The sequence below is a fragment of the Anas acuta genome, chromosome 20, assembly GCF_963932015.1.
Source record: "Anas acuta chromosome 20, bAnaAcu1.1, whole genome shotgun sequence".
Taxonomy (NCBI): Eukaryota; Metazoa; Chordata; class Aves; order Anseriformes; family Anatidae; genus Anas; species Anas acuta.
This window is the reverse complement of record NC_088998.1, coordinates 8126995-8139752: the sequence shown is the minus strand read 5'-3', so window position 1 is coordinate 8139752 and position 12758 is coordinate 8126995. Positions and strand designations below refer to the sequence as shown.

At 59.5% G+C, this 12758-nt stretch overlaps 2 protein-coding genes across 4 annotated transcripts; one reads left to right on the top strand and one right to left on the bottom strand.

The window, feature by feature from the left end:
* Positions 1-4215: 4215 nt before the first annotated feature.
* On the top strand, positions 4216-7137 carry NTMT1 (N-terminal Xaa-Pro-Lys N-methyltransferase 1). Of its 3 annotated transcripts, none has more exons than XM_068657396.1 (5): positions 4216-4261; positions 4881-4928; positions 5718-5900; positions 6034-6286; positions 6613-7137. In XM_068657396.1, the coding sequence occupies exons 3-5, from the start codon at positions 5739-5741 to the stop codon at positions 6867-6869; spliced, it is 672 nt and encodes a 223-aa protein (XP_068513497.1). In that variant the 5' UTR covers positions 4216-4261; positions 4881-4928; positions 5718-5738; the 3' UTR covers positions 6870-7137. The 3 variants fall into 3 exon arrangements, with proteins under 3 accessions (XP_068513497.1, XP_068513496.1, XP_068513498.1); XM_068657395.1 differs by having other exon boundaries at positions 4226-4282; XM_068657397.1 differs by lacking the exon at positions 4216-4261 and having other exon boundaries at positions 5713-5900.
* Positions 7138-8513: 1376 nt separating this feature from the next.
* On the bottom strand, positions 8514-12249 carry ASB6 (ankyrin repeat and SOCS box containing 6). The gene is made up of 7 exons (XM_068657393.1): positions 12174-12249; positions 11535-11750; positions 11098-11279; positions 10914-11020; positions 10507-10615; positions 10321-10407; positions 8514-9813 (listed from the first exon to the last, which is right to left on the bottom strand). The coding sequence occupies exons 2-7, from the start codon at positions 11645-11647 to the stop codon at positions 9137-9139; spliced, it is 1275 nt and encodes a 424-aa protein (XP_068513494.1). The 5' UTR covers positions 11648-11750; positions 12174-12249; the 3' UTR covers positions 8514-9136.
* Positions 12250-12758: the final 509 nt, after the last annotated feature.

Below are 12758 nucleotides of genomic sequence, written 5' to 3'. Positions count from 1 at the left end.
CTGGCTATGGAAGGGATAAAACCCCGTGTGCCGAGCCCGTCGAAGCCCAGGCACGCTGCTCCGCAAGGGCAGGAGGCGTTTGCCGAAACGAGACGCCGAGCGCTTTATTTTTAGTCCCGGTTTAGCAAGTATTAATTAATAAGAGTGTGCATGCTAATGCTGGAACGACACAAACTGCAGCGCCCGAAACGAGTATTTGGGGCTTGCCTGAGCAAGGATTTACGGCCGCATGGGTTAATGGGTGCTAAAGCATTGCTCAGACTGCAGGGACAGGCTGACAAGGTGCTGCCGCCAAGCCCCCATCATCGGGGTGCTCGGGGCCACGCTCTGGCTCCCCCGTGCAGCACCCAAAATTGGTGGGAGGCTTTGCAAAACGCGTTTCACTTTGCTCTGTCCCAGGTGGGGCTGCACTGCGTGGGTCGCGCCTTGCAGAAGGGTTTACCCATGGAGCGACCCGAAAGTCATCAGGACCTACAGGGAAACTCCATCCCATGGGGGCACGAGCAAAGCCCGTGCCAAAGCCTGAGGCTGCTGCTCTCTTTCCCTCTCTGGGGCATCTGGGGGCTCCTGCTCACCCCAGGGTGCTGTTTCGGAAGGGGACAGAGCAGTGTGAGCACGCAGGGAGGTGTCACATTGCTGGGTACCACGATGCCGTGGCTCAGTGGAGGTGTTACGGGGGGAAATGTGCTGCATCAGGGCTCAGAAGTGGAAGAAAACCCCAGTTTGGGGGGGTTTGGGTGCCCCACCAGAGCCACACATTTTTTTGGGGAGATTCTGAGCACTTGGCTGCCGCCACCCAAAACGGTTGGGAATTAGGGCGAAGTATTGAGCCCTGCATCCAAACCAGCAGCGTGCCCCTGCCCCAGAGTGCTGGCAGGGGTCAGCTTCGTCACATAGAGCACAGGGGCTGCACGAGAAGCCCACCACAGCCTCACCAAAGCCCCAGGGGATCCAGGCGCCTTCCCGCGGGCTGCAGGGTGGCCCCGGCACGGGCAGGGGTCAGCTCCCCGAGCGTCACCTCCCCAACGCCGCTCTGCAGCGGCTCGGCTCCTAGCATAGAATTTTAATTTGGTTAGTTGAGTTCTTTAAACAGTGTGAACTTGCTAAGTGCCTTGCATATTTTATACTCACGAGTAACATTTATCAAACAGAGAGTACAATTAATCAAACGGGGAGCGGTGTAACTCGGAGCAGTTCGCCTTCACCCGCCTCTCTCCCTCCGTGCCGCCGCCTCTCCCTCCCCTCTGCCCCTCACCGTGTGCCGGGGCCGTGTCACTGTCCCCGAGCTGGGACACGAGGGATGCTCGTAGTGCTCACCATGGCTCTGCTGATCAGACGCGCTGCTGCACCCTACGCGCACTCTCTTGCTCGCTTGCTCTTTCTCCCTCCCTCCCCACCACACCAGGCATACATATTAAAAAGTTTTATCTATGTACACATAGTTTCTGTGTGTATATGTGCATATGTATACATGTACCCGTATACTTACATGTATATCTGATTATCTGGTGTATAAAAATATCTGGATGTAGGCACGGTGTATGCAGTACATCTACAGCCATGTATATGCATGTACCCATAAGTGTTTGTATGGATATACAAAGTCCAAGTGCCCTATGGAGATGTATATACATGCAGACGTATACATGGTATTATAATGTTATACACACGGTCTATGGAGATAATTTATATATATATTATGTTATATAAATATATATTTATATATATATAACATATATATAAATATACACATATATACATATATATACACATACATATATACATATTTATATATATGTTTATATATATACATTATGTTATCTATTATCCGGTATCTAGTATATAACATATAAATAGTATACAACATATAGCACAAAGTATCTCATATATAGCTTATAATATAAAATATATAGCATATAGTATAAAGTAAATAGTATATAGCTTATAGTATAAGGCAGTATCAAGTAAAATATAGTATATACTATATACATACCTATATATATACTATATATATATACACTATACCTATATAGTATATATATAGGTATGTATATAGTATATAGTGTGTATATATATAGTATATATAGTATATATATAGTATATATACTATATATATACTATATATACTATATATATACACACTATATATATACTATGTATATACTATGTATAGTATATATACTATATATAGTGTGTATATATATAGTATATAGTATATACATGTATATAGTATACATATAGTATATAGTATATACTATATAGTGTATAACGTATAACATATAGCACATAGCACATAGCACAGACTACACTTCTCATGTAATAAATCGATTTTATCTACTTAGAGCTGCCGGGCACCAGACAAACAGCAAAGGGACGATGACCTCTGCCCCTAGGCATGCACACGGTGAGGGCAGGGGCACCTAAACCAGTCACATTTCAGCTCTTGGGGACGCGGGGACAAAGCCCTGGCTGCACCGGGGGGACACCGGCACGGGGGGTCACTGGGTTTTGCACAACCCAGCCGGGAGCAGGGCAAAACGGGCCGCAGGGCCAGGGCCTTGGGCTGGGGAGGGGATATTTGGGGTTTGCTGTGAAATAGGGGATTTCCATTAAATAAATAAATAAAAAAACGCAACTCTGTGCATAGCTTTTTCCTTCTGTTGGGTACAATCGCGAGGGCCGTTGGCCTGGCACAGCCAGCGCTGGGTGAGGAGGGCAAGCTGCTGCCTTCTGGAACCTTCCACATTCAGAGAGGCGAAGCCCCCACCGCCCCCCTCCTGCCCTCGGGGGTCTCCACAGCCCTCGGGGTTTTGGGGGCAGCAATTTGGGGGCAATTTCCCATTATTCAGACTGGGTGCTGGGGCCCTGTGGTGTCTCTGGGGCCTTGTCCTGGTCCGGGTGTCCAGGGGTGCCTAGGGGTGTTTGGCCCATTTCTATTTCTGTTTGTTTTTTGTTTGTTTTTTTGTTTGTTTTTGTCATAATTTTGGGCCAGGCTCCACAACCGGCCTCTGTGTTAAGGTTGTGGGAGCAAAGGGGGGTGTCGGGGGTGGGACGGGTGCAGAGGCAGCAGGGGGGCAGCGGCGGGATGGGGCGAGGGGAGGCAAAAATGGGGGGGTTTGGGGCATGGTGGGGAGAGAAGGTGGGCTTTGTGGGGAGAGGTGACGGGATGAGGGGCGAGAGGATGAGGGGGGACAGGACGGGGGGTGACGGGATGAGGGGTGACGGGATGAGGGGTGACGGGATGGGGGTGACAGATTGAGGGGTGACAGGCTGGGGGGTGACAGAGTGAGGGGTGACAGAGTGAGGGGTGACAGGACAGGGGGTGACAGGATGGGGGGTGACGGGCTGGGGGGTGACAGACTGAGGGGTGACAGAGTGAGGGGTGGAAGACCAGGGGGTGACAGGCCAAGGGGTGACAGGCTGGTGGGTGACAGGCTGAGGGGTGAAAGACTGAGGGGTGACAAGAGGGGAGGTAACAGACCAAGGGGTGACAGGCTGGGGGGTGACAGGCTGGGGGGTGACAAGACAGGGGGTGACAGACTGGGGGGTGACGGGCTGGGGGTGACAAACTGGGGGGTGACAGGACATGGGGTGACAGGATAGGGGGTGACAAGACGGGGGTGACAGGATAGGGGGTGACAGACCAGGGGGTGACAGGGTGAGGGGTGACAGACCAGGGGGTGACGGGCTGGGGGGTGACAGAATGAGGGGTGACAGGACAAGGGGTGACAGGACAAGGGGTGACAAGACGGGGTGACAGGCCAGGGGGTGACAGAGTGAGGGGTGACAAGACGGGGGGTGACAGAATGAGGGGTGACAGACTGAGGGGTGACGGGCTGGGGGGTGACAGGCCAGGGGGTGACAGGCGGGGGTCTTTTAACCGTTGCAGTGCCACCCGCACACCCCCCGCGTGTGGCCACCCCCCGTTCCCATGCCCCCCCCCCAGCAGCAGCCGCTGCCCGCCGGAGCCCCCCCAGCTCCTCCTCCAGCGGGGCAACAGCGGCACCGCGCGGCCGGGGGGGGGCACGGCTCGGGGGAACGGGACAGCACCGGGACCACGGTGCCCCCCCCGCCCCCACCGGACCCCCCCCTTCCTTAGAGCCCCGTTCGGAGCCCCCCACCCTTAATACCCCCCCCTCCCCCCCCCGTTGCCCGGTGCTCCCCCCCCCCCACCCCCCCCCGCCGGTAACGGGGGGAGGCCCCGCCCCCCCCCCAGCCCCCCCCCCCGTCGCGGTGACGTCACGGGGAGCGCCGCCGCCCGGTGGGTGCCCGTGGCCGCCCGGTGAGGGGGGGGGGAGGGAAACGGAGGGGATTTTTGGAGAAGGGAGGGGGGGGGGCACCGGGGGGAGCGGGTACGGGGTTGGGGGGTGGGGGGGGGAGAAGGGGAAGCACCGGGAGCCCCACACCGGGACCCCCCCCGCACACACCGGGGCCACAGCGAGCTGGGGGGGGGTGGGAGGGGGGGGGGGGGTCCGTTTAGGCCTCGCTGCCCCACCAGCCCCCCCCCCACAACCCCTCTGGTTTGTGCCCCCTCCCCCAGCATAGGGACCCCCCCCAGCGCCCCCCAAGTGGGTGGGGGGGGGGGGCACCCCCAGCACCGGTTACCGGGACCCCCCCCCCAAAGACCCCTGAGGTGGGGGTGTAGGGAACGGGGGGGGGTCCCCAGGCCTAAAACCAGGCCCCCTCCCCAGCCTGCTGCCCCCCCCAGATTTGGGTATTCCCCCCCAAAACGGGGTTGTGGGGCCAGGGGGTGCCCACAGGGTCCCCATGGGGTCTGGGGGGGGGGGTCTCACCTCCACCTCCTCGGGGCCGCAGTTGATTCCCCCCCCCCCCCACCTGCAGTATTTTGGGGCTAAAAACCTGTTTTTTTCTCCCCCTAGAGCCCAGCGCAGAGCGGCTCCGCGCCAAGCTGGCCCCCCAGGAGTGAGGTGAGGTCCTTGGGGGTCTCCAAACCCACCCTGAGCCCCCCCAGGGAAGGTTTTGGGGTGCTCTGACACCACGAACCCCTCGTATTTCTGTCTGTGGAGGTGTTGGAAGGGGCTGAATTTAGCCTTGGGCCACCTCAAATCTCGCTGCTAATCCCCCCCGGCGTTAATCAGACCCCTGGGGGGTGAGTTATGGGGTGTCCGGGGGGATTTATGGCTCGTAGGGCTGATTTAGAGCCTGGTTTTGTTATATCGCAAATATCTTAGCTCACGGGCATGGCTGAGATTTATGGCCCTCGGGGGGGTCCTTGGAGGGACTTCCAGCAACTCCTGCTGGACCTGGAGGTGAGCAATGGGGCTGCCCCCTCCCAGTGGGGTTTTGATCTGTGAATGCTCTTAAAATGGGAAGAGAGGAGGCAGAAGAGGTGAAATAGGTGGGTCAGCCTTCAAAAAAATAAAATAAAATTGGGTATTTTGGGGTATGTTGGGTATTTTGGAGACCCTCCCTACCCGGGAGGGTCTCCAAAACTCTCCAGCATTGAGGTCCTTCTTCCTGCTTGTTGTTCCTAGAAGATTTAAGGGTTTGAAGCATCCCTGGCGGGAGGGAAAGGGGTGTCAGGCACATATTGGGACGCTCAGAGAGCTGATCCCACAGCCGTGACACCGAGCTGGGGATGGTGGTGGTGCTGTCCCACTGTGGGGCTCACCAGGAGCCCTACCTGGGTTGGGGGGCTTCACGCTGGGGTCTTCTTTGTTCCTGACCCGTGTTTTTTTCCCCTCCTGGAAGAGCAGCGAGTCCCCCGCTGGGCCAGCATGTCGAGCGAGGTGGTGGAGGACGAGTTTGAGTTCTACTCCAAGGCGGAGAAGTACTGGAAGGACGTGCCCGCCACGGTGGACGGCATGCTGGGGGGCTACGGCCACATCTCCAGCATCGACATCAACAGCTCCAGGAAATTCCTGCAGCGCTTCCTGCGGGTAGGTAACACGGGACCAGGTGCTCCCAAAGCCCCGTTCCTTCTCCTGGCGTGGAGCTGGGCTCTTCCCCCTGGGCTGCTCCTGCTCGGTTGCCTCTCCAGGGAGCTCAGCTCCTCGTGGTTTTCGTTCCCAGGATGGTCCCAACAGGACGGGGACGACCCGAGCTCTGGACTGCGGGGCGGGCATCGGCCGCATCACCAAGTGGCTGCTGCTGCCCCTCTTCAAGACGGTGGACATGGTGGACGTGACGGAGGATTTCCTCACCAAGGCCAAGAGCTACCTGGGCGAGGAGGGCAGGCGGGTGCGCAACTACTTCTGCTGCGGCCTCCAGGACTTCAGCCCCGAGCCCAACTCCTACGATGTCATCTGGATCCAGTGGGTCATCGGTGAGGGGCGCTCCGTGGCCTGTCCTCTCCCCATCCAGCCCCACGGGCACCAGGGAGGGGTGGGATTGGGATCTGCCCCATGGAGGGTGTCACACTGTAGGGTCTTTTTCCCCAAATCCTCAAGGCCAGGGCCTTGGGACAGAGTTGGACTGAGCCCATGGGATGCAAGTTGGACCCCCCCCCCAAGCTCTCCCTTGAAAATAGCTCAAATATTTTGACTGCTTGGAGCAGGAGGGATCCTAACAGCCTCCCCTTCTCCATCATGCTGCCCGGGGAGGGGGTCTCACACCCGCTAACCCCCCTCTCTGCTCTGCTCCCCCCCCCAGGACACCTGACGGACAACCACCTCTCCGATTTCCTGAAGCGGTGCCGCGCCGGGCTGCGGCCCAACGGCATCGTGGTCATCAAGGACAACATGGCTCAGGAGGGCGTGATCATGGACGATGTGGACAGCAGCGTCTGCAGGGACCTGGACGTGGTCCGCAAGATCATCCGCCGCGCCGGGCTGCACCTCCTGGCCGAGGAACGCCAGGAGAACTTCCCCGATGAGATCTACCACGTCTACACCTTCGCCATGAGATGAGGCTGCCCGGCGGCCGGAGGGGGGGTCTCTCTCTCTCTCCAAGGCCAGCTCGGAGCAGCAAGGGCAAGGACAGAAGGTCCTGCCGGGGCCGGGCGAGGACCGTGTGCCTTCACCGCCGAGGGGTGGCCGGGGGGCATCGCGACTCCCTCTCCTCCGGGGCTGGTGGCGAGGAGGGGGCTTTGTCTTCCAAAGTTGCTGCTGGTTGTGGAAAAAAAAAAAAAAAAAAAAAAAGAGGTGCTTGCCAAATACACGCTCCTGCTGTCGCACTCCTGCACGTGGGCTTTGTCAGGCGCAGCGCCGTAGTTTGAGGCCACACTCTGGGGCTCTGCCCAGCACTGCTCGCTCCTTGGGCACCCATGGGTGCTCCCTGCTTCACCAGGGGCTTGGTGTGGCTGTGACGGGCTGGAGTTTTTGGAGTTTTTGGAGTCGCGTGGGAGTTTGCCCCTTTTCCCACTCCCGAGCTCGCTGCTGCTCACAGAAGTGAGGGTTTAACTCAGCAACAAGCTGGGTAAAGCAAATGGGAGAACCCCCCGGTGTTTCCTCGCAGTGGGCTACGGCTTCTGGGGCTGTGAGGTGGGTTTTAACCCATCAGCAGGCCTCCCACGTGCACAGCAAAAGAGAAGGGAGCTGTAATCCTGGCTCCCTCGTGTTCTCCAGAGATGTGGTAGCGCAGACAAAGCCCTGCCTGACCTCCTGGAACACTTTTACCAGCCCCGGTGACCCTGAGGAGACATCCAGTGAGCACTCAGTGTTAGCAGGGCACCCGCTCTGAGCTGCCCCCCCACACCCTGGCACTGCTCCCCCGGCTTTGAATGCTCCCAGCTCTTCCCCTGCCACATCCAGAGCATTTCTGCCAAGCCTCCTCCCGTGCAATTCCTCCCACCCAGCACAGAGGTGAAACGAGCAGGCAGGTCCCACGCGGAGCCCTCGTCACCACCCCCAACCCTCTGCAGAAGAAACGAGCCCCTCGCTGCTGTTACAAAAAGGCCTTGTTTAATCGCTCTTTTCCAAGGGATTTCACATTTTTTTGTTTTGTTTTTGAACATCAGTTCCTCGGGACGCACAGCCCGGATTCCACAGGGTGGGAGAAGGCGAAGCACAGGAGCTGCCAGGAGGGCAGCGTGGGGAGACGCCCCTGCAGATCCCAGTTCTGCTTGCCGTAAATACCTGCCCACAGGAGATTTCCTTCCTCTTCTGCATCTGTTCTGAGGGCAAGGCTCAGCTCCACGGCATCTTTTGGACTTCACAGGGATGCCCAGGAGCTGCCAGACGGCTGCGGCAGGCTGGGACACGAGACCTTCATGCCCAGTTCTAAAGGTCGGGGCTTTTTGTAGCAGCTTGGCAAGAAAACCCCGAGCTCTGCTGCAATTTTTTGTTCCTGGGCAGGAGGCGCTGGAGCTCGTGAAAGAGGAGCGTGTAAAAGGCCCAGGGACAGGAAGGAGCAAGGCACGGAGCAGTTTGCTGCCCAATCCTCCTCCCTGCACACACAACACCAAAAAACAGCCACTTGTCTCGGAGCCCAGCGCCTCCAAGACGCATCCCCTGTGCTGAGAGGATCGAGTGCTCTTGGCAAAAGCTCTGAGGGCGCTCAGCAGCCGGGCTGCTGCTGCTGCCAGCCCCGCTCCCTCCATCCCCTCTGGGTGAAAGCACCACGTCGGGGCGCAGAAGGCAGGGCCTGCCCCCATCACAGCAGAGCAGGAGGCACAGAACTGGATGCCAGCGCTCCCCTGGGGGTCTGGCTGCACTTGGCACCTCTCCGTGCTGCTGCTCAGCCCCCGGGACAGGCAACTCCTCTTCTTTTGGCACCCCGAGGTGTCTCACAGCTCTGCCCCTCGTCCAAGGCACTGCTTTGCCCACCGCAGAGCCAGCAGGGCTGGAAGGAGGGGAGCTGTGCAGCCACACTCGCCCTTCACCTAACACCCACACACAAACCTTTCTCCCCAGCGTCCATCTCCCTGATTTCCAGCTGCCCTCGTCACCCGCAGAGGGCCAACCTCCCCAACAAGGTGCCCCAGGAGTATCCCCCGGGCTCCTCCTGGTGTAAAATTAAATCAAAATAAGCAGGTGTTCATCTCAGAGCCTCCACGGACGCGCGTGCAGCACCACGCACGGAGAAGCACGGCCCTGAAACACAGCAGAGAGGCCCCGTGGGCACGGGGAGGGCAGCACCCCTCGCTGCAGGGAGACCCGGTGCAGAGCAGCGAGCTGCTGGCTGGCCACGGGCACCACGAGCGTGGGGAGGGGAGGTGGAGAGGCACCAGCCAGGCTCAGAGGTCCTCGTGCCCCACAGCAGCGTGGTCGATGAGCAGGTACCACTTCAGCCTGTCCGGAAGAGGTAGAGCTTTGATTTTAACATCTACAGGCCAAGGTTTAAGGCGCTGCCGGATAAACACCCTGCAGAGATGTTTCAGTGCCTGGGGGGTGTGCTCCAGCTGCTTCAGGGAGCAGAAGAGAGTCCTGACCTTGTCCCCGTGGTACCTACAGCTGCTGGTGTTGACCTCAAAGTTGCTGGGCAGCCGGATGGCTTGCGAGCTGGCCATCATGAGCTCCAGCAGAGTCTGACCCTTCTGCAGGAGGTCTGCGTAGAAGCTGGCATCTTCGGAGACACTGAGGTGAGAGCAGAGGCACTCGAAGACGAGCTGGAAGCCCGACCAGCAGGCAGGGCCGTGGAGGCAGCAGTTGTAGGCAGCACCCGACTCGAGGAGGAAGCGCAGGAGCGCGAAGTGGTGCTTGAAGTTGCTGAGGCAGAGATGGGTGAGGGATTCGGGGGCCGGGCACTCGCTGGGGTTGGCCCCGTGGGCCAGCAGCAGCTGGGCGACACGAAAACAGAAGCCATTTGTCACCCGCGCCTCCTCCGTGCTGCTGCACACCCCCTCGCCCAGCAGGAAGATGAGGGAGGTGAAGACGGTGTCGCCGTCCTTGGTGGTGGCCCTGACGTCTGCACCTGGGGGGAGACACGGAGAATGGAACTGGGAACACAGAGAAACGGAGGGCACCCAGCACCAAACCCTCCTCTGCTCCCTTCTCCTTCCAGGGACGGGCCCAGGAGACCACAGAATTCCCAGGGCCTCCCCGCTGCCTGCCCCAGGCAGAACTTAAACACCAGGATGAGATCGTTGTCTCCTCAGTATGAGGAGCCCAACACGTGCTCCACGAGGAGCCACGCTGCAGGCTGTGATTTCTGAGAAAGACACTTTCCTCTTTATCCTATTCTACCTCCTGCCAGAAGCAAGAAGCAGAGAGCACGATTTCTGTATCTGATACGTTTATCTGGGAAGCATCCTTTGGGAAAAACACAGCCAGAGAGACCAGGACAGCCCTAACCCTGCCTCTGCCGGGCTTTACTCTTGCTCAACCAGGAATGTAAAAGAGTTGGGAGGGCAGCACCCGCTGCTGTACAAAGAATCAGCCTGGAGGGGCTTTTTGTGTGCAGAGGGGAGCTTCTCCTCACCTCCTTCCAGCAGCAGGCGGATGCTCTCGGTGTTGTGGATCTGGACGCCGTCGCTGCTGGCCAGGGCGTGCAGCAAAGCTGTCTTTCCTGGGAGAAGACAGATAAAAAAAAAAAAAAAGAGCTCCACCTAGAAATGCTCACCCCAGAAGCAGCTCCCTGCAGGAGCACCCGGGGGGGCACACCCACCGTTTTTGTCGGCTGCGTTGACGTCAGCCCCCAGCTGAAGCAGCCTCTGGAGGCACGACAGCCGCTCGGGCTCCTCGCTGGCCAGATCAAGGGGACTGCTCTCATGGATCTGCAGAGATCGAGGGGGAAAAACACGAGCATTAACGCCTATTTGTGAGCTCCTCTGTAAAATCCCTGCTAGGGCTTCATCACGGCCAACATCAGAGCGTTTATTTCACCCCATCCCCCTAAAATCAAGAGCGACAGCCCCTCCACAGCATCCCAGTGACCACAGCTGGGTTAAACCAACCTCCTCCCACCCACCGCAGCAGGGAGGGGTTTGTTTGGCCTAAAGCAGCATCTCAGGAGGCCACCAACAGCAGGTGACACACGAGGGGGGAGCCGTGCCCGGGCAGCCAGGTCCGTACCCGGTCTCTGCGGTTGATGTCCGCCCCATGGCGCACCAGCAGCTCCACCACGTCGGGCTGGTTGCGGAGCACCGCGATGTGCAGCGGGGTGTAGTAGGTGACGGGGTCTGGGGGCAAAAACACGCCGTGTTTTTTGGAGAAGGGAGCAGCCCCGCACGGCCCCCCCCTTTCCCAGCGGCCGTACCTTCGAAGCTGAGGTCGGCGCCGAACTCCAGGAGGATTTCCGCGGCGGTGACGAGCCCCAGCTCGGTGACTTTCAGCAGGGCATAGCTCACGCCTTCCTGGTAGAAGGGGGAGTGGGTCTCCCTCTCCAAAACTCGCCTCACAGCCGAGAGCTGGCTCCTGTCGCTGCCCAGGCAGGCCGGGCTGGGGATGCAGAGAGAGAGACGGTCACTCACCTGAGCATCACACGGCTCAGATGGGTTTGCAGAGGTCAAAGCAGCACCAAAAAGAAAGAAAAAGCCCTCTTGTTCCGCAACCTGGTGCAGTTTTATTGACATAGGCAGGCTCCTGGGGAGCACACACAGCCCTGTTCTTGCGCTGCTCCAACCCCACACTCCCAAAGGTCCCAGGGACCGGCAGCCCCCCGGGACAGCTCCGTTCCCAGCCCCATCCCGTTACCTCTCCAGCTCGCTCCGCCTCGCCGCGTCCTGCAGCGCCAGCAGCCCCAGGATCTCGTCCACCAGGGGCTGGTACTCGAAGATGATCCTGCGGAAGCCGTGCAGGAAGGGCATGCTGCTCCCGCCCGGGGGGGCCCCTGCATGGCAGTGGCGCCTCGCCCCACGCAGGACTGTGGCAGGCAGACACCAGCAGGGCCTGAAATCCACGGGATTCCCCCTGTTTCCAAACAAACGCGGGTTTGGAGTGATTGAACAGCTCCAAAACACCCCCAGCCCCCTGAGAGCTTTATAAAAGGCCACAAAGGGCAGCACAGCCCCCCCACACCCCCCGCCCTTATCTCCTGCGGGCAGCTCAGGGCAGAGCCGGGCCCGGGGCCGGCCCCACCCGCACAGGCCCAGGCCCCACACACAGGGCCGGGCCCCGGGGCCCTGCAGGCCCCTCACCGGGGGGGGGCGAGCCCCAAAACCCCCAAACTCCCCCCAAAACTCCCCAATCCCCCCCAAAACCCTCCCTAAACCCCAGGGTAGAGCCCGGAGCACGGCCCCAGGGGTCCCCAGCCGCCCCCTGAGGCCCGCGGGAGTCCCACAAGGCCCCTGTGGGGGGGTCCCGGTGCCGCAGCCCCCCCCTCACCACCCCCACCTGCCCCCGCCGCCACCGCCACTGCCCGGAGCGGAAGCGGAAGCCGGCGGCTGAGCCCGGAGGGGGCGTGGCCTGGAGGGGGCGTGGTCTGGAGGGGGCGTGGCATCATGGGCGGGGCGTGGCTTTGGGTGGAGATGGGCGGGGCGTGGTGGGAGGGGGCGTGGCCTAAGGAGGGACGTGGTCAGGGGGCGTGGTTTAGACAGGGGGCGTGGTCTGAATGGGCGTGGTCTGAAGGGGGCGTGGCCTGGTTCGCGCGCCCGCCAGGGGGCAGCAGAGGCCGCGCGGCAGGTGGGGAACGGCGGGGGGGGGGGGGGGGGGGGGCCGCTCACGTGAGAGGGGGTGCGCGCACGTGCACGCGCACCCCCCCCTCCGTGCATATGCATGCGGTGCACGTGCACGCCCGGCCATGCACGCGCACACTCGTGCACGCGCACACAGGGTGTGTGTGCCCCCTCCCTGCCATTATTATTATTATTATTATTATTGTTATTGTTATTGTTATTGTTATTATTACTGTTTTTGTTATTTTTATTATTATTATTTATTTTTATTATTTATTTTTATTGTTATTGTCATTCCGGTGGA

Excerpts from the sequence above, each read along its gene's own strand:
- ASB6 (XM_068657393.1), bottom strand. The coding sequence starts at position 11,647 with ATGCCCTTCCTGCACGGCTTCCGCAGGATCATCTTCGAGTACCAGCCC. Across the intron at positions 11,021-11,097 it reads CGCCGACCTCAGCTTCGAAG|ACCCCGTCACCTACTACACC; the intron begins GTACGGCCGCTG and ends TTTTGCCCCCAG. Across the intron at positions 10,408-10,506 it reads CAACGCAGCCGACAAAAACG|GAAAGACAGCTTTGCTGCAC; the intron begins GTGGGTGTGCCC and ends GTCTTCTCCCAG.
- NTMT1 (XM_068657396.1), top strand. The coding sequence starts at position 5,739 with ATGTCGAGCGAGGTGGTGGAGGACGAGTTTGAGTTCTACTCCAAGGCG. Across the intron at positions 5,901-6,033 it reads TCCTGCAGCGCTTCCTGCGG|GATGGTCCCAACAGGACGGG; the intron begins GTAGGTAACACG and ends TTTCGTTCCCAG. Across the intron at positions 6,287-6,612 it reads CTGGATCCAGTGGGTCATCG|GACACCTGACGGACAACCAC; the intron begins GTGAGGGGCGCT and ends TCCCCCCCCCAG.